The 19,920-nt window shown below is 46.1% G+C and overlaps 1 protein-coding gene across 13 annotated transcripts in view; it reads left to right on the top strand.

Moving 5' to 3' along the window:
- Grip1 (glutamate receptor interacting protein 1) overlaps positions 1-19,920 on the top strand; it is a 649,740-nt gene that overhangs the window by 620,194 nt on the left and 9,626 nt on the right. For 11 of the 13 annotated variants that reach the window (XM_028869622.2, XM_037196740.1, XM_028869617.2 and 8 more), the window contains 2 exons: positions 12,927-13,073; positions 16,054-17,826. In XM_028869622.2, coding sequence (XP_028725455.1) covers positions 12,927-13,073; positions 16,054-16,281 — 375 coding nt within the window. In that variant the 3' untranslated portion in view covers positions 16,282-17,826. Of the gene's footprint in view, positions 1-12,926; positions 13,074-16,053; positions 17,827-19,920 lie in introns of those variants that run through there. The other 2 variants (XM_037196738.1, XM_028869613.2) reach the window with 1 other exon arrangement.

Below are 19,920 nucleotides of genomic sequence, written 5' to 3'. Positions count from 1 at the left end.
TAGATAGGTGGTTAGTCTGTTTTAATGAAATCCCAGACAACAGGGTGGCAGACGAAGAGGAAAGGGCGGCTCTGCTTCAGGCCCCAGAGGTTCTGTGTTTTATCTTTCAAATGAATTCTGCTTGGCGCTGCAGCTTATCACACACTCTTTCTCTTTGCAGATAAGGAACGTGTGATCTTAGCTACAGCTCGTTGATAACCCTCCTCCTTTCCCTTTGGAATCTTAAGCATCCTTTGGTGGCCACTTGATCTTTTTCTGAGATGATTCACAGCTACACCTCCTTGCACACCTGGAGGCAAAAACCTACTCTTTTGCAGGATGGCAGGGTTCCCCACATCCAGCCCCGCTGAACTTTAAAAATAATTCATATTGACACTCATTTGTCCCTGCCCCTGCCGCATGCATGATCTTCAATAGAGGTATACCACTGAATTGTACGCAGCTATTTGTATTTGCCTTTTTATAGAAGGGCTCTAAAATAATTTACCAGAGTCTTCTATTTAAGGCTGCGGATGGCGCAGCACTAGAACATTTGAGTCAGTCCTAGGAAGCTGTGTACCCTCAGATTTCCCCTCAGCCAGGTTCATCGTGCATTTGCAGTCTGAGTCTGCTTAGAGGGGCTGGTGGGGTGACGCTGTCTTAGTCCTTGGACAGAGTGCTGTGGTTAACACTGGTTTCTTTTGTAGTCCTTCTCCCCAAGTTAGGAACAGGCTCCAGGCTCAGCACTAGGAGGAAAAATAGAAGGGAAATACATTCTTGCACATGAAATATATATATATATATATATATATATATATATATATATATATATATAATTCTTGCACATGAAATACATAACTCTTTCTTGCACATACCTCTTTCTTTGCTAAATATTTGAAGCCCTCACAGAAGATCACAGGAGTCTTCATGTCAGGCACAGACCTCCAAACTGCTGGTGTAGGACCACCTGCTGTAGACATCCATGGAAGCTAAAAGCAACTCAGTGGGTGGATGGACTTGTTATCTATAACTGCTTCACTGGGCTCCTCTTTCTGCAGAAGTAGAGAGTGTGTGGATCTGGGTTTCCTCACTTCCTCAAACAGGGAGCTGGGCCACCTGTTAGCAGGGCCACCTGTTACAGGGGACAGAGACCTTACAAAACCCATTCTCCCTGGTGTCGTCTGCTGCCCAAACTTGAGCAAGTGCCATAAGACCTGGAACCACCAAGGACAGACAACAAAGCCAGGAGACTGTTTACTCAGAGAATGGAGTCCAGTGGCTCCTTGTCTGTCCCTGTATCCGCCTAGGATGCAGATACTCCCCTGTTGTGACAAGGGTAGACAATAGTGGAAACACTCTTGAAGAAACCTGACTAGGACAACCAGGACCAGAGTTTGGGTTGCATGTTTCCATTAAATAGTGTCCGTGGCAATCTTCAAAATGTATGCTTTCCACTGTTTTCCCATGGTTGTGGGGCTGTTCTTTTAAACCTTAAAACAAAGTGCTTGTGTATTTACTTCAGTAACAATGACAGCAGATGACAAAGCTTGTTTCCAAGGCGATCAAGAGATGTCTTTATCAGTCCGTGGAGCAAGAGTTCTCTGGCAGCATCGCTCTGCTCGGGGACTGTCCTTGGCACACTGTCCTTTCCAAAGCGTGATGCGGAAGTCATCCGCACTCTGCCAGGCAGGGCTCCCTTGGTATCGTATCGTGTTTTGTGAGTTGTCCACCTCCACTGTCCAAGGAAGGTGAGCAAAATGGAACTGATGTCCCTGCTTCTCAGATGACCTTCAGCGGTCCTTGGAGACAGGCTTGCTAGACAGTGTAGCTTGTTGCTATTTTCAATGCTCCTTATGGCTTCTGTCATGGATCCGTCTCCCTGATGTCCCTGTGTGTCTCTGTTACCATTGATTTATAGGTTGTAGGATTTTATATCATCTATGGCATGCTCGTTTAAAACAGTGGGTTCCCTGAAGGTCATTCTGCTACACTGGTGTCCACGTTCTGGAGGAAGAGCCCTCCCTCTGTGCCTACCATATTGCTTTACCATATCACTTGTCCAGCAGTATTACAGTCCTTGAAGGCGTAACAGTGTAGCCAAGGGCTTGAGTTTTTCTCTCTTTGAGATGGGATTTAGTAAACCTCCCTTGTCTGAAGGCCTTTGTGGTGTCCGTCTGCAGGAATTCATCTACAATGAGGAAATAAAATCAAGACAATTGGTAGTCTGTTCAGTGGGAGCCTGGTCAGTTCCAACTTGTCACACCCTGCCCCCCCCCCAACCCCAATGACAGTAATCTTGGGCTCTGATTCCCTCAGGCTCAGTATCAGTGGATGGTATGACTCTGACAAGAGCTGATAATTGGTTCCTAAATCAAGGAGGCCCATGTGGGTCTATAGGGAATTACACATCTGTAATGTGGGGGGAATTAGGAAGGCCTAAGAGCTGGAGAAGCCAGGCTAGAGTGACCACAGGTCTAGGGAGCAGAGGTTGAATGCAGAGTGTTGATGCCATGAGCAAGCATCAGACAGTTCTGAGAAGAGACACAGGGAACTGGTGCCCATGCACACAGCCAGCCAACTCAGAAGCAGCTGGCCGAGTAGTCAACCCAGAGGCGTAGCAAGCCATTGCTAGGAGATCATCAGCTCCTGTGGCTGGGTTGAATGCTCTGATTTTTGTTTTGATTTGGTTTTTTTTTTGAGGGGCGGGTGTGTGTGAACTGAATGCCTTATGAAGGTGCTCTGTGGTGAACCAGAAAGGCAATTGTTAATAGACCACAGTCCTTCTAAAGGGTCACCCTCTCTCAGTTGGGACTAAATTCTCCAGAACCAAGTCAGCCCCATTGCCAACACATAGAGCCGGAATCCTGGATCCTGATCTCACAGCCCAGCCCTCGATGCCACAGGATGCCAAAGAACAGCAGGAGGTAATATCAGAAGCAGGAGCAATATCAGAAGCAGCTGGCCTTTTCTGTCCTCTGCCAAGGGTGCTCCCCTGATGGAAGCAGCAGGTGCCTTTCTGACCCAATTTGTTTGGAAACCAGGCACTTTCTAGTGACCTAAACAAGATCCGCTTCCTCTTGGACTGGGGAGTAGTTTACGACGATGGAGTCTTACGTTTTATTTTATTTTTCTCCAAGATCTGCAGGTAAGGTAGGCCCATCCTCAGACCTGGCATTGCTTGAAACATGTCTTGCTTAAAGGACACATGGATGCCCAGGACTGGCTGCCGGGAGTAATCCCAAGTGCCTCCTGGCTTCCAAGGAAATCAGCGTCATCTTCAAGAATTAGGTGTTGCTTTGATTGTCGAAAAAGACTGAGCTAGAAGAAGGCTGTTGGGGCCGAGGAACTGATTCCAGGGTGGCTGTCACTTACTGTGACTTGCTCAAGAGGCTACACTCAGTTTGCCCTTGAACGGGGAAGAATTGGCTGCGGTAAAGCATCAGGCATGGGCTTTCCGATCTCTACCTGAGGACATGGTTCAGACAAGCAGGTTGACTTGCTTAAAAACGTTAAGATGAGGCCCAACTTGAATCTCGGTAGTCCCCCCGCCCCTGGGATAGCTCCTGCTCAGGCATTAGACTCTGAAGCAACCACATCAAGAATGAAGTCACAGAATTGGACCCAAGTCCATTGAACACACGTTCCCTTACTCACAGTTTTGTTTTAAGTGGTAGGTTGGCTCTTTTAGAACAGAAAAACATTTCGACTGTGTTAATGCCTCAGTTTCCCCAGAGGCCTCCCCTGAATAGGGATTCTACAAGATAAACTGTGCTGGAGTGGGCTAGAATAGAAGGCAAAACCTGCCGGCTTCTAGGTGGCCATCTTTGGAGATCAGAATTATGTGTCATGTTCCTGGGAAGCCACAAGAGGGCACACGTGAGAAGAACTACAGGGAATATGAGGCATGATTGGTGATTGTCTTTTGTTTGTTGGGCAGTTGAAAATGAATAAAGGCTGCCTAGCCAGCGAGAAGATTCTATATCCAAACAGAAATCCTGATTGGGTAGAAGACACCCAGCAAATGAGGTCAGATATTCCAGTATTGGATCCTAGCCTGTTTGCATTAGATCAAAGGAGTCACTCCATCAATGTCTCCAAGGCTCAGTGACCTCATTAGAAGAAAGGATGATTTTCTTGCACAGAGTTATCAGAAGTTCAAAAGGAATCATAGTAAGAAAGTGCCTGGATAAGGCTTCGACTGTGGGTAGAGGAGATATGGATAAAACCTCAGAATCCTTAGAAATGTAGGGGGGCGGGCAGAAATAAATCAAGTCACCACTAGCGATCTCCAGGCAAGCAGAGCTGCATGGTATGAGTTATTGTGGCTATTTTGAGAGCAGCCAGCCTGTGTTTCCCACCAGCATATTATTAATTTCTGGGGTCTTTTATGTGATTCTAAAATAATTAACTTCATTTGTGTTAATTTACTATTCCTGAGCAATCTCCAAGGGAAGGATAGAGCTGGCCATTAAAATTCAGTATCTTCTAGCCACGAGACATCTTCCCACAGAAACCTTGGTTTCTGTTTTAGAACAGTTAGTAGCCCCTCATCCTGAACAGTTTGCCATCGAGATGCACCCTGTGTGAGGCTCAGGAAAGTAAAGGGTCTTGGCCAGTAACCGGGTCTCAGAACCTCACAAGCTCACCTACTAGCCCACCATGCTGACGTTCCCCCTCAGTGTTCCAGTTAACGTGTTGACGTTGGCGGTTTGGGTGTCACTTTCTGTTGAGCACTGTCTTAGTGTCCGGTGGCTGTGAAGAGACGCCATGGCCGTGGCAACTCTTATACAGCATTTGATGTGCCTGGCTTACAGTTCAGAGGTTTAGTCCATGGCCATCATGGTGGAGAACGTGGCAGTACACAGGCAGGCGTGGTGCTGGAGAAGTAGCTGAGAGTCCTACATCTGGATCCACAGGCAGTAGGAAGAGAGAGACTCTCGCCTTGGAATGAGCTTTTTGTATTTTGGTTTTGTTTTTTTGGTTTTGTTGTTGCTTATTGTTGTTATTTTGTTTGCTCAAAAGACAGGGTGCCTCTGTGTAGCCTTGGGTGTCCTGGAACTCTGTAGACCAGGCTGACCTGAACTCAGAGATCCACCTGCCTCTGCCCCCTAAGTGCTCGGATGGGCTTTTTGAAACCTCAAAGCCCATGCCCAATGATGCACTTCTTCCAACAGGCCACACCTCCTGATCCTTTCAAATAGTGTCACTCCCTGGTGAACAAGTATTCTAATCTACGAGCCTATGGGGGCCATTCTCATTTAAACCACCACAAGCCCCTCCCAGGTTCTGGCCTGTAGATACCTAAGAACCAAAAGCCAGTTGAGCAATGAAGACTATTGCAACTCCAGGTCCATTCTCCAAATGCAAGGGTTCTGGATGATGGTGTTGGAAAACATGCCTCAGCTGGAAGACTAAAAGTGGGCTTTCTAATTCCCATCATGAGCTTCGGCTTGTCTCTTTCAGGGTACCTCAGGGCAGATGGATGCTGATTTTCTTACTTCTTCCTCGGCCAATCATAGGGAAGCCACGGGGATGCACAATGTAGCAAGTTTCAAGTAACATGGCCCTAAACAGAACACACTGATGCTTAGGAGTGGGAGGAATAGTCCCTCCACAGGAATGCTGCTTAGCCCATGGAGAACATGGCTAGAATAAAGAAGAAAATGACTAAGAAATAAAATGCCCACCGAGCCAAGGAACAGCGCCTCGGCAGGGGCCTCAAGAATAGAGATTTCACCTACCAGTAAACGGTTCGGTCCATCAACATTCTATTGGCTCTTTGCCTTCTCCCCTTTCCCACCGCCTGCTTTTTCTCCCCTTGAGAATAAGACATAGAAGCCCCCCTTCTAACCAAGGATTGGGTGTGGTAGCTGATTCCAGAAGAGGGACAGGAAGTATTCAAGATGCGTCTGTGACAACTTGTGCTAGAAAACACAGATCCTGTCAGAACAACGGGTCCTGGGAAAAGGATCATGGGTCAGCATGAAGGACGGTCAACATGAAGGACACTCTATTTTTTCCAAACGCAAATGCATTTGAGCATCCAAATGAATACTGATACAGTTGAACGCAACAAATATGAAAAGCTGCATAGGTTCAACTGATCCTTTACAACAAAAGTACCCGCCCTCAAATAGTCTCATTGAGACATTACTGGAAGTACTTAGCACATTACTTTTATGTTCTAAAATTGAATTCACAAGTATTCTGCTTTTCATGTACTGACTGTATATCCAAGTAATCAGACAAGACTAACTGAAGGGAGAATTCTGTTTTTACAGAGTAATTCTAGCTACTACATATATGTGATGGTTTGAAAGAAAATGGCCCCCAAAGGGAGTGGCACTACTAGGAGGTGTGGCCTTGTTGGAGTGGGTGTGGTCTTGTTGGAGGAAGTGTGTCACTGTGGAGGCGGGCTTTGAGGTCTCTTATATGCTCAAGCCACACCCAGTGAGCCAGACCACTTCCTGTTGCCTGCAAGAGGTAGCTCCTTCTCCAGCACCAGGTCTGCCTGCTGCTATCTCCCACCACGATGACAATGGACTGAAGCTCTGAACTGTAGGCCAGCCCCAATGAAATGTTTCCTTTATAAGAGTTGCTGTGGTCATTGTGTCTCTTCACAGCAATAGAAACCCTAAGACAGCATAGAAAACTGGCAGTACTAGAAAAAGGTAATTCCTTGCAACCCCAATGAAACTGTTGGTTCAGACACAGCTATCTGTTGGTGAACTATGAGACTGGACATGGATCAATAGGGTGGTGTGATATCATGGGAAGCCACTGTACCCCTGTGATCTGTTTGTGCTCCCCACATATCCTGGCTGCGTCAATCACCAGAGCTAATTTCTGTTTAATGTGACGTGTGGAGTTGAAGAACATTCTACAGGTAGAGGACATGGTTGCAGTGATGCAGTTAGCTGCTTCCCCCATCCTGTGTTCTCACATTTCATGGTTTCAATTGTCTGTGGCCAACTGTGGTCTGAAGCTATCAAGTAGAAAACTCCAGAAATAAAACATTCATCAGATTGTGAAGTTTACACCATACTCAGTAGCATGATGAAATCTCACACCCTCCCACTGAAGATGTGACTCCTCCCTTGTCCCAGCATAGTCACACCCCAAACGCATCTTGCCCGTTAGTGACTAAGTCGTTGTCTCTGGTGGCTAATCTTGGTCATTAACTTGATACACCCAGGAAAAGGGAACCTTAGTTGAGGAATTACCTCCATCAGATTGGCCTGGGGACACGTCTACAGTACATTTTCTCATGATAATTGATGTGGATGGCACCCACTGTGGATGGTGCCGTGCCTGGAAGGTGGACCTGAGCTATATAAGAAAGGTAGCTGAACAGGAGCCTAGGAGTAAGACAGTAGCAGTGTTCCGCCATGGTCTCTGCCTTGGTGCCAGCCCCCAGGCTCCTGCTTTGAGTTCCTGTCTTGGCTTCCCTCCATGATGGTCTATAACTTGTAATCCAAATAGACTCCTCCAAGTTACTTTTAGTCACAGCAACAGAGAAGAAACCCCGAATACCATCTTATCGGGTTAACTGTGAAGGTATCCATGTTCTTGTAGATAGTATTCGGTGCTCTCTCTATGGTTTCAGACGTCCACAGTCTTGGAATGGAGTTCCTCTTGGATTAGGGTCTACTGTAAGTCAGTAGCACTAGGGAAAGTGGACGGGAATGTGCCCTGCACAAGAGGAAATATGGAGCCTAGCACAAAGGCAATGAGTGGCCCTTGTTGGGATCCTGATGATTTAATAAACTTGTGTGGGGCTCTGGGGAAGATGGCTCAGTGGGTAAAGTACTTGCCATGCAATTGTGAGGACCTGAGTTCAAATCCACAGACCCGCATAAAGCCAGGTGTGGTGAGCCCACTGCTCCTACAGGGAGGGGGGTAGCAGAAGGAGAATCCTTGGAAACGGGGGGTCAGACATCCTGGTAAACACAGGAGAGAACAGAGCAACTCCATCTCAGAAACAAAGTAGAAGATGAGACTCAACAACCAGTGTGGTCCTCTGACCTGTACCCAGGCACAGTGGCACAGTCACATCCATATTCACACGTAGAAACGAGTACAGGTACATGTGCACACATGCACACAAACTTTTTGAGATGATTTGGGAAATGATGGCCTAAGTACCGGAGAATAGCCAATAATTAAATACAATTTGTGTCAGTGAATTAATAACATCCAGGATCTATATAAAATCTATCATATGTTTATGTTCTGTATAGCTACACCCTGTGTGTGCTTCGTCTAATCTTCTATAACAGACGTAGTTTTTTTGATATACTTAGTAATTGACACATGCTATTTACATGTTTTGGGGGGAAGACACTGTTACAATAGTTTGATACATGTATTCAGTGTGGTGATGATTAAATCAAGATAATTAGCATCACTCTTTCCTCACCCATTATTTCTATGTGATAAGAACCTTTGGACTTTTCCGATTATTTTGAAGTACACGATACGTTGTTGTAGACTCTTTCCTTACTCCACAGAACACCGGAAGTCATTGGTCCTGTCTCGTCATGGCTGGACACCTACTACCTGACCCTTCCCAGGCCCCTTCCCTGTTCTTGTGGCCACTCTTCTTCATTCAGATCAGCATTTCAGCTCGCACCAGTGAGTGCTCCCATGAGACACTGGTCTGGTTTGTGCCTGATTTACATATTCAAGGTGATGTTTTCCACTTCCATCAATATAACCAAAAGGGATAGGATGTATTTCCGACAGCTGAATAATCTTCCACACTCTCTTTATTCATTCATGGGTTGGCAACTGATTGGTTGGTCTCACATCTCAGCTGTTGTGTCCAGTACTAGAATAAACAAGGGACTATGCATATTTGTGATATAATAAATCCATGTACTTTGGAAATTCCAGCATTAGGATCATAGAGTCATATGGAATTCTACTTTCAGTTTTTGAGAAACTTCCCTAATGATCTATACAACGGCTGAACTGATTTACATTACCCCCAGCAGTGTGTATGATAGACTCCTCTTCCCTCAAACCTTGACAGCATCTCTTTTCTATGTCTTTTTAGAATGACCCTTCTAACTGAGGGTACTTCTCATCCTGGTTTTAATTTGCATCTCTGGTAATGGGTCATGTTGTGCATTCTTCCTGATGCTCATTAGCCGTTTCTTTATTTGAGAGCTGTCAGTTCAGAAGAAAGTGAGCAGCTCCTGGGAGACACATACTACGGTCTGACATTCCTCCAAAAATACTCTCCCAAGGAAATAAAGATGAACGTGACTGAAGTCAATGCACTTCGTGACAGTTGCTGCCACTGGGTGATGGGCGGAGGGAGTCCTGGCACTCTGGCATCTTTATTTTAAAAGATATTTGAAGTTGATTTTTTCTTATTTTTTATTATAAGAACATTTCTCCCTTCTCTTTCCTCCCTCCAAGCCCTCCCATACACCCCTCCCCACTCTCCTTCAAATCCAAGGCCTCTTCTCTCATTAATTATTACTTCACGCATATATGCATATATGTATACGTACATATTCTTCAATGTAACCTACACAGTCCATATACTGTTACCTGTATGTATGTTTTCAGTGCTGACCATTTGGCACAGATTACCGGTTGTCACACTCTTCCCTGGGGAAGGCCACCCCACCCTCTCCAGCTTTTCTCAGTTGCTTGTGGTTCTCTTTGTAGAACTGAGTCCTCATGGGCTTTTCCAAGCCCACTTTGTCATGTATGTAAAGTCTCACCAATGTGACTGCCTACACAGGAGCTGATACTTTATTATTAAAAAAAAAAAAAGTATTTTCCCAGGGCTTGAGAGGTGGCTCAGGGGTTAGGAAGACTTGCAGCTCTTGCAGAGATTTGATCCCCAGTACCCACATGACCACCTGTAACTCCAGTTTCTGGGAATCTGACACCCTTTTTATGCTTCTGCGGGCACCAGGCCCCCACATGGGACACATACATGCATGCATGCATGCAAAATGCTCCTATACGGGACACATGCATGCATGCAAAATGCTCCTATATGGGACACATGCATGCATGCATGCAAAATACTCCTATACATAAAATAAAATGAAACTTTAAAAGTTTAACTTCCTCCAGTAAATAAATGGAGATATCGCCCATCCTGTGGCCTGAGACAAAAACATAATTATAGCAGGTCATAACTATTTTTTGTGTTGCCTTTGTTTGTTTGGATTTGAGGGGGAGGTTGTTAGGGTTGGCAGTGTTGGGATGGACCCTTGGGCCTTGGACATCCTAAGTAACTAGTCTACCATTGAGCTATACCACCCAATGAATAAAGCATTTTTTTTCTTGATGTACAAGAAATTTATTATCATCCCCTTATTATTTTCTATTTTTTAAATTCATTTTATGTACCAACCACAGATCCCCCTCTCATCCCTCCTCCTGCTCCCTCCTGACCTCCCCCCCTCTAATCCATTCCCCATCTCCTCCTACAAAAGGGTAAGGCCTCCCATGGGGAGTCAGCAAAGCCTGGTACATTCAGTTGAGGCAGGACCAAGCCCCTCCTCGCCGCATCAAGGCTGAGCAAGGCATCCCACCATAGCCAATGGGCTCCAGAAAGCCAGCTCATGCACCAGGGATAGACCCTGATCCCCCTGCCAGGGGCCCCTCAAACAGACCCAGCTACACAAGTGTCTCCCGTATGCAGAGGGCCCAGTCCGGTCCCATGCAGGTTCTACAGCTGTCAGTCTAACGTCCCTGAGTTCCTACGAGCTTGGTTCAGTTGTCTCTGTGAATTTCCCCATCATGATCTTGACACCCCTTGCTGATACAATCCCTCTTCCCTCTCTGCGACTGGACCCCCGGAGCTCTGCCTGGTGGTTGGCTCTGGATCTCTGCCTCTGCTTCCATCAGTAACTGTCATCATAGAAAAAAAGCATTTAAAAGAAATGCATTAATAAGGTCAAAAGAACAGAGCTTTGCAGTCAGAACCCTTATTTTGAAGTAGTTTTCTGTTGTTTGCTTTCTCTTTGATCTTGGATAAGTTTCCATCCCTCTCTGAGTTCCTGTCTAAATGTCCTGCTACATAAACACACACACACACACACACACACACACACACACACACACACACACACACCCCTTATTCAGTTCCAAGCCTTCCTTTAGGATATGCCTGGGGGAAAGAGACCAGGAAGGATGGGATATTTATATACTTACCATAATTCCAGGACCCAAGATGCCATCAATTACAAAACACTGTCCAATTTGAGACATTTAAAAATGCAAGCGAGTACAAATGCCTTCATTGAAGCATCAGAGTAAGCATTCTGGCCGCTGTGGTGTATGCTGGTTAAGCGCTGGGTGTCGGGATTCTGACAGACCTGGCCCCACCATTCATTGCCTTCGTGGTCTTGGGCAGATTACTTACCCTCTATAAAATCGAATTCCATCACCTGTAAAATGACCATAACCACAGAGCTGGCTGGTAAATAGTATTGACCCAGAAAGCTTGATTTTTTTTTTTAAAGCTTTCTATCGAGTGAAATAAAATCCCCAAACTGACCACTTTTGTATTTCCTTTCAGCAGTCCATAACTCTCCTCAGTCGAATAATTGGATATAAAAATCTAAACCTGTTATACAAGGTCTAGCTGTCATGTTTGCCTTGTATAGCTCTGAGGGGTTTGTTTGTTTCTACTATTTGACAGGAATCCGTGTGTGTGTGTGTGTGTGTGTGTGTGTGTGTGTGTGTGTGTGTGTGTGTGTGTCTCACTATTAGTTTGTGAAGTAAGCCCAAATCCTTGTTGAAATGTGGTCAGATTTTGGAGAGCACCCAATAAACCTTAATAAAAACTGCAGTGGCCACCTCCTAGCCCGCATGGACATAGAGTGCTGACTGAAGAGACTGCGTGTGCGTTTGGATCCCGCTTCTGTCGTTCACTCCTTTGGTTGGTGTACACATGGTTTGCTCTTTCCACCTCAGACTGCCTCTTGCAGGTGACCAGAGGGAGAAGTGAGGCTGGGGGGAAGCTGTCGGGAGCTGCCCTCGGGTGTGGTACCTGGGTATCATTTATAGCATGGAGGGTAGACACCCTGAGCTGCTTAAAAAAAAAAAAAAAAAAAAAAAAAAAAACCCTGGGCAAGTAAAGAGAAATGGTCAAGCTGTGTCCCCAAGGAATGTTTGTTATAGGAATGTCTGGAGGTGTTTTAGAAAGCTCCTTGTTGATGAGGCTCTGTGGGGTGTCTCCGCAAATAAAATAGTGCAAATTTTAGCCCTGGTTCAAAGGCGGTATGGAATACAGTACTTAGCAGAGCGCCAGGCTGGTGGGAAGCAGAAAAAGGTTTATTTTTCAACATCACTCATCCCCGGCTTCTCCCCAACGTGGGGGCTACGCCAGGGAGACATTAGACATCAGCCTTCCCTCTGGGTCCTGGACCTGATGACTGCAACATGAAAGGAGGAGGCGGTGCTGAGTCTGGGGAGTTGGATCCGCGGGTGGGTGGGTGGGTTACAGCAGTGTTTGCCATGGAAACATGAGGGCCGGAGTTCGGATCCCCAGCACCCAAGTAAAAGCCAGGTGTGGCGGTGCATGTTGGTAACCCCAGTACCGGTTGGGGGACAGGAAGGGATAAGGGGCTGACTTGGAGACAGGGGAAGTGATAGGACTGCATGGCTAGTCAGCCTTGCTGAAACATAGCAAGCCCCGGGTTCAGTGAGAGAGCCTGTCTCCGGAGGATACAGCAGGGGATGACGGATCAGAGTATCGAGGTACCTGACCTTGTCATCTGGCCTGCACACGTGCGTGCAAACCACACATGCACAGAGAGACACGCAATACACATGCACACACATATATACACACAAATATACACGCACACACTTTTTTTTTTCCCCAAAGGATGAGGTACAATAGCAATAAAAAAGAAAGATACGACTCATTTCTCCTCCTCTGACAGCTCTCACGTGTCCACACTTTCCAGGTGACCTTATACAAGGACTCTGGCATGGAAGACTTCGGGTTCAGTGTGGCAGACGGCCTGCTGGAGAAAGGAGTGTATGTCAAAAATATCCGCCCAGCCGGGCCAGGGGATCTCGGCGGCTTGAAGCCCTATGACAGGCTCTTACAGGTAAGGCCTCAGAGGGAGTCCTGAACCCGTGCCCCTGACCTACAGGCAGCAGCAGCATCTTCCACATTCTCCTTCATCCCTGGACCCTTTGCTTCCCCTTCTGTTCTTGTAATTCAACTGTGACACTCGCAGCAGTGAACGGTTGGATAAAAAAATTCAACTTCAGCTGGGCAGTGGTGGCTCACGCCTTTAATCCCAGCACTTGGGAGGCAGAGGTAGGCAGATCTCTGTGAGTTCGAGGCCAGCCTGGTCTACAGAGCGAGAGCCAGGACAGGCAACAAAACTGGACAGAGAAACCCTGTCTCGGGAGAAAAAAAAGAAAGAAAGAAAGAAAGAAAAAAAGAAAAGAGAAAAAAAAAAGAAAAAGAATTCTACTTCAGCTTCCTGCAGTTTCTGACACTGAGCTGTCCTTTCCCGTCTAAACGTTCATTCTTCAAACCTCAGCCTAGATATGGCCTCGAGCTCATTGACCAGCCAGCCGAGCCAAACCACTGAGCCCCAGGGTCAATAAGAGACCCTCTCTCAATAAAAAGGTGGAGAGCGATGGAGGAGGACACCTGATATCTTGTCACTGACCTCCACACCCATGCTCACATGCATGCACATGTACCTGCCTGCAAAAAAAACACACATTCACATGAACATGTGCCTACAACACACATGCACACACACACACATAAACATGTGCCTACAACACAGAGAAAAGTGATATAATATTATTATCGATGAATGGGACATGGTGGGGAAGCAGGTGTTCATAAGGGGACCAGGGAGACCTATCCAGTCTTTCACAACTTCAGCACATCCCTATGGGACTTAAGTTTGTAACTTTGATCTGTTACTTAGAAATGATGTTCCAGCCAGGGCCAAAGGTATCTGGAAGGACGGGGTTAGATCAAGTTACCCGTGGTGAGCATCTGGCCAGAAGGGGAAGAGAACCATGGAGGAATTCTGGCAGCATCAGGAAACAGGAAAATATGAGAGGCTCAAAGCAGAGCGAAGCAGGGCATGTCATGAGAAACAATGGCCCCACTTGACTTGGGCTTTGAGTACTAGAGTAGCCAGCAAGCCTGGCTTCGTGGGCAGAGACAGCGATTTGGGTCTTTGACATGGGGAATGGTTCAAAGACAAATGTTGTTCGAGTCTTAGATGATCTTTTAATAAAAAGCCCAGAGGCAGATATCAGGGTGAGAGCTGAAAGATCAGAGAAGCAGAGCAGCCTGCCACCAGTTCTTACTTCTACAAAATCCCCAGCCTAAAAAGAGTGAGTTCCTGTCTCCTCACGCCTTACATACCTTTCTCTGCCCAGACATCACTTCCTGGGATTAAAGACTTGAGTGCTTCGCAGTACTGGGATTAAAGGTGTGTGCCACCACTGCCTGGCTGTTTCCAGTGTGGTCTTGAACTCACAGAGATCCAGGTGGATCTCTTCCTCCCAAGTGATAGGATTAAGGGCGTGTGCCCCCACTGCCTGACCTCTGTCTCTCATTTAGTGGCTGGCTCTGCCCTCTGATCCTCAGGCAAGTTTATTAAGGGTACACAATGTATCACCACAGACAAATTCTCTGAGTTGTCTCAATAACTAGGGGCCCTTATGTGGAACACATATTTACAGAAGAGGCCTTGGTGGCTCTTGTCCAACCCACATCCAGTTTATGCTGCGTATGGTCCCGGCTCTCAGAGTCCACGCCTCAGTTCCCTCACTTCCTTGGGAGGAAGCCAGGCCTGGGGGCAGTCCCTGGGTCTTCAGAGAGTACAAATACAATGCACTTCTGGAACAGCTCAGTGTTGCTCCATGCTGGATCCTGGACAGGGAAAGCACCCTAAGCGAGCAGGGCAGTCCTCCGTCCCCAGATCACACAGACAAGAATGGAGAGTGAAGAAGACAGAGAAAGTGGTAACTACCAGGTTGAGGCCCAACGTCTGAGTGGTCCACTGAAGGAGCAGTGCGGGCAGGAAGCAGCCAGAGGAGAGGCAAAGATGCCCCTCCGTGTTTATCTCTAGCCAGCAGCTTGAGGCATGGGCATGGTGGTCTCAGGCCCAGGCAGCAACCTTCACCATCATGCGTCTCCTCAGAGGAGAGCTAAGGGACAGGCAGGTGTCCAGAGGAGTAAACTGATAACGGCCACGGAGGCTGAGGACTCTGCAGTTCCCAGAGTTTAAAACGGGGTTCATTTAAGTGCCCAGTACTTGACCTTAAAAAGTGGGAAGCCAGGACTGGGAATTGAATGCAGGTGATCTTAACAAGTACTGTTGTTGGATGGGGAACATAACTCCATTGTAGTGTTTGTCTGGCACATGTGACACCTGGAGTTCAATCCCCAGACCCACCCCACTCCCCCCAAAAAAGGTATTGAAAGAGAATTACAAAGGAATGCATAGAGCATGTGTAAGTTGAGGTGGGGGTGGGTTCGTTCTTTTTCTTTTTTTTTTAATATTTATTTATTATGTATATAGTATTCTGCCTGCATGTGTCCTTGCAGACCAGTAGAGGGCACCAGATCTCATTACAGATGGTTGTGAGCCACCATGTGGTTGCTGGGAATTGAACTCAGGACCTCTGGAAGAGCAGTCAGTGCTCTTAACCGCTGAGCCATGTCTCCAGGCCGGGGTTCATTCTTAATCAGGGGAGCTAAACATCATGGCAGCCAGACTGCCTGGAACTACATCCCCTTTCCCACTGCTAGTCTAAAGCAAAAGCAATTCACTGCTCTAAGCTTTGTTTTCTTCAGCTGTAAACTGGGGTAACCTCCAGCCACAGGAGACTTTGGGAGGGGTGATCTCAGTGTGGGGACAGGGGGATGGTGTCTTACTCTTCAGCTCCCAACAGGCAGGTGCAGAGGATGAATAGTGACCCGAACACCGGGTGTCACTGTGTAGCCAAACCGCACAGTCCGCCTTTGGGATTAAGCAGTTCGCCTCTGGGTTTGGGAGCGGTGGCTGAGACAGTCATTGAAAGTGACTCTTCTTGGCCTGGCAGGTTAACCACGTCCGGACCAGGGATTTTGACTGCTGTCTGGTAGTGCCGCTCATAGCCGAATCTGGCAACAAGCTGGACCTGGTCATTAGCAGAAACCCACTGGCCTCCCAGAAGTCAATAGAGCAGCAGGCTCTGCCAGGAGACTGGAGCGAACAGAACAGCGCTTTCTTCCAACAGCCCAGCCACGGTGGTAATCTAGAGACACGAGAACCCACTAACACATTATAGCAGCACTTTTTATAAAGCGGGACAAAAAGACAATATCTACATGGTGCTAAAAAAAATCCCTTTAAGATTTCTGTGACGGCCAAAGCACAGAGAATCACGTGGCATTAACCGCAAGCACAGAGGTCTTTTAAATCTCCTCCCTCACGGCTCATGTTCACACCCCTTCCCAACCTGAAGAGGTTTCTTTGACAAGGACCGCTACCGTTAAGTGGCAGGTCATTCTCTGCCAGGCCCAATGGTAGAAAGCAGCCCACCCCTTCCCACAAGTAAGATCAGAGGAAACTCTTTACCATTCACCTTACTTTTTACAAAGAGAAACATCCGCTGGACAATATTCTCTATGATAATTTCCTTAATGAAATAAGTTCCTCACTATGAAGTCATTAACGTAAGAACAGAAGCAACCTGGATTTCCATAAAGCCGGCCCTGCCCGGGGAGCTGGGATGGGTGAACTGCCAGGCCTGCCGGAGGGGGAGGGGCACAGGTATAGCATTAGGTGTTCTTAAACGGTTTCAGCAACAATGCACGTAGGAGATCATAATAGGTGGGGGTAAACGTTTTGCCCAAATATAGGAATGATTTTAACTAAGATGTATGCTATTCCCTATGCAACAGATGATCAAACAGGATATGTCTTGTGACCTGTTTTTTTTTTTTTTTTTCCCCCTTAAGGACACATTTTTTTTTTTAAATAGCTGAACATCTCTGATAATGAATTAGAGTGTGTAGTAACACTGAGAATTAGTGATATGATCCTATTTTTTAAAATCCAAGACTAAAGAATTTAAGAATGAAGAGTTTAATGACATGAGATTCACTTTATGGGTAGGCAAATAGAAACTCCTCTCGCTCAGCTGTCTGCAGATAAGTCCCCGGAGGGGCACACGGCACATGTACGGAATGACACGCGGCTCCCTTCGGTTGTGAGCTGTGCCACTTGCTGAACTTGTAAATACATTTTTCACAAAACTCATTGCCAGTCACCACCCCCCCAAAGCAATAAGACACCTGTGACAGACGGTTGCTTTAAAGTTTGTGGGCAACTGTTTTCATTTGTTCAGATATTTTGAATAGCTACACTAATAACTGTTATTTGGTAAATACTTAAAAAAAAAAACAAAAATATAGAGCTGTATATTGATGGTAGAATGTCAAAACTATTATTTTCCAAACCTGTTCATTTTGGTCACTAGTACACCCGCACAGGCAAACCATTCAAACACTGTGTCCTTTGTTTAAGGGAAATAAACGATTCATCTTTTTCTGTGCAAAGAAATATATGATTTCAAACACATTTCAGAACTGCCAGGGCAAGAAAGTATAGAACAGAATCCTATTAAGGAAAAAAAAATAATAAAATGATCATGAGTCACTTAAATATGTATTTTTGTTTGTAACAAACAAGTATTAAACTGTAAAGTATTTTTGTACAAATTTAATACTTTAATAGCATGGTATTTATCGTCTATGTATGGTTTTGGGGAATTCAAAATTGTTGCAAATATTTGTATGGAAAAAAAAAACCCTCTACCAAATGGAATAAACAAGTGATTTTAAGAAGCCAAAATAAAATAAAAAAAAGAAAAGAAAAGAAAAGAAACTGAGCTGCATGTCTGGTGCATTGACTGTGATTCGGAGTTCCAGCCTGAGGCCTCTACAATGTTCATTTCTGCAGTTTCCCAAGGGAGGGACGTGTCCCCATCCACTTGAAAGTCACTATGGATGAAGGAGTGTGAAGTCAGATCTGGGTTTGGATGCCAAGCTAGTACTCATAAAGTGGTGTGCAACTTACCTCCCGGCACCTGGCTTCCCCACCTGTGAGACCGAAGGTCACGACCTACAGAATACGCTTTTAAATACACCAGAAAGGGCCAAGAACACCTTCTGCACACCGCGACACCTTCAAAACCAATCCCTCCTTCACTTTAGGGGCCATGACAGTTCCTAACTCATGGGCGCAACATCTACCCTTAGGAAACACCGCATGCATTCTCCGAGGCAGACTTACATTAATAACTAAAATGTAACCTTTAACTATGACAACTATCTCTTAAAAAACCACATCAGGGGCCGGGCGGTGGTGGCGCACGCCTTTAATCCCAGCACTCGGGAAGCAGAGCCAGGCAGATCTCTGTGAGTTCGAGGCCAGCCTGGGCTACCAAGTCAGGAAAAGGCGCAAAGCTACACAGAGAAACCCTGTCTGGAAAAACCAAAAAAAGAAAAAAGAAAAACCACATCAGTACTCTCAACAAGGCTCTGTAAATTCACATTCATATTTATAGAGCTACATCCAGTGAGCACAGGGTCACATTATTATAAACACGTGGCAGTCAGATGACCCCCACTGAAGCTCCATTTTTTTTTTAGAACCCAAACAACTGTTCGTATTTTTGATCGTACTGTTGACAGCGTAGCGTAAGGTCTAAGGTGAAAATCAAGGAAAGGAAGTATGGTCAGAGCCAGTCCTGTCAATTAAAACACATGAGACATGATCTCATAGGAAAGACCGAGAGTAGGTAGAACCCAAATTCAAATGCATCAATAGAAAATGGCTATTAGAAACAGAAAGAAAATGGGCTCCAGAAATCTTGGGGTAGTAGTGTTCAAACAGAGTGACCGGTTTCGGTGTCGTATATGATTATGGCCAACCAGGGAGGACAGCGTGGGAAGCATGTGCAGCCCTGGCCACTGGCGGCATCTAGCCAGGTGCTCAGCCATTTTAAGAGACCCCTTCAGTCTGAACACACACTGCGAGGAAACAGCATTCGCTTCACATCCCACCTTGAGTTTCTGGACATGCTCTCTTCCAACGACAGCTTGCAGACTATTGCATTAGGTTAATTATTTGTATTGTGACTCCAAAGTACAATCATGGTACAAAAGGCTAGTTCCTGGCCAGGTGCGGCCCAGCACAAGACAGGCAGACCTCTGTGATCCACAGAGTGACTTCTAGGTCAGCCAGGGGCTAGGTTGAGGCCCAGTTACATATAATTTGTGTCAGTGTGTCCTAAGCAAAACAGACTAATGTAAGTATCGTCTTGATGATGTAAAAGCTGAGTCCTATACGCCAGAAGACAGAGTTGAAGAAGCTTTATATCTACTAGTTACCATTCCCTCTTCTGTGGCCACCAGCCTCCATGCTACAGGAAATGTCCATCATGGGGAACCATCCTTTCCACATAACTTGATAATAAGGCACAGGCTCCGCCACTCACACCCCCATGCCAAGTTTTTAGTCCTAAATTGTTCCTACGTGATGAGCTGAACCAGGATTACCCACCAGGCAAACTGAGAGACTATCAAACTCTCTTTCCCAAGAGCTCTGAACTCTGACTAACCCTCATGTCAGCCAGACTACAGCCCTCCTTAATGGCCCTTCCTAGGATAAAGAAGAATAAGACTGGAAAGTTAATAAACTCTCCATGATAAGAGCCGCAGAGAGCGGTCCATGAACCGTTCAAAATATCGATAAGAGAGCTGGAGAGACGGTTCAGCCCTTGCAAAGGTTCCCAGCTTCCAGCTCAGGTAGCTGACAAGTATCATAAAGGATTCACTGTCTCTGGGTCTCCTCAGGCATCTGCACTCACATGCATATTCCCACACATAGACATGCACGCACGCGCGTACACACACAATTA

The sequence above is a fragment of the Peromyscus leucopus genome, chromosome 18 (genome assembly GCF_004664715.2).
Source record: "Peromyscus leucopus breed LL Stock chromosome 18, UCI_PerLeu_2.1, whole genome shotgun sequence".
Taxonomy (NCBI): domain Eukaryota; kingdom Metazoa; phylum Chordata; class Mammalia; order Rodentia; family Cricetidae; genus Peromyscus; species Peromyscus leucopus.
Note: the sequence above shows the minus strand (reverse complement) of the source record. Positions and strands in the feature narration are given on the sequence as shown.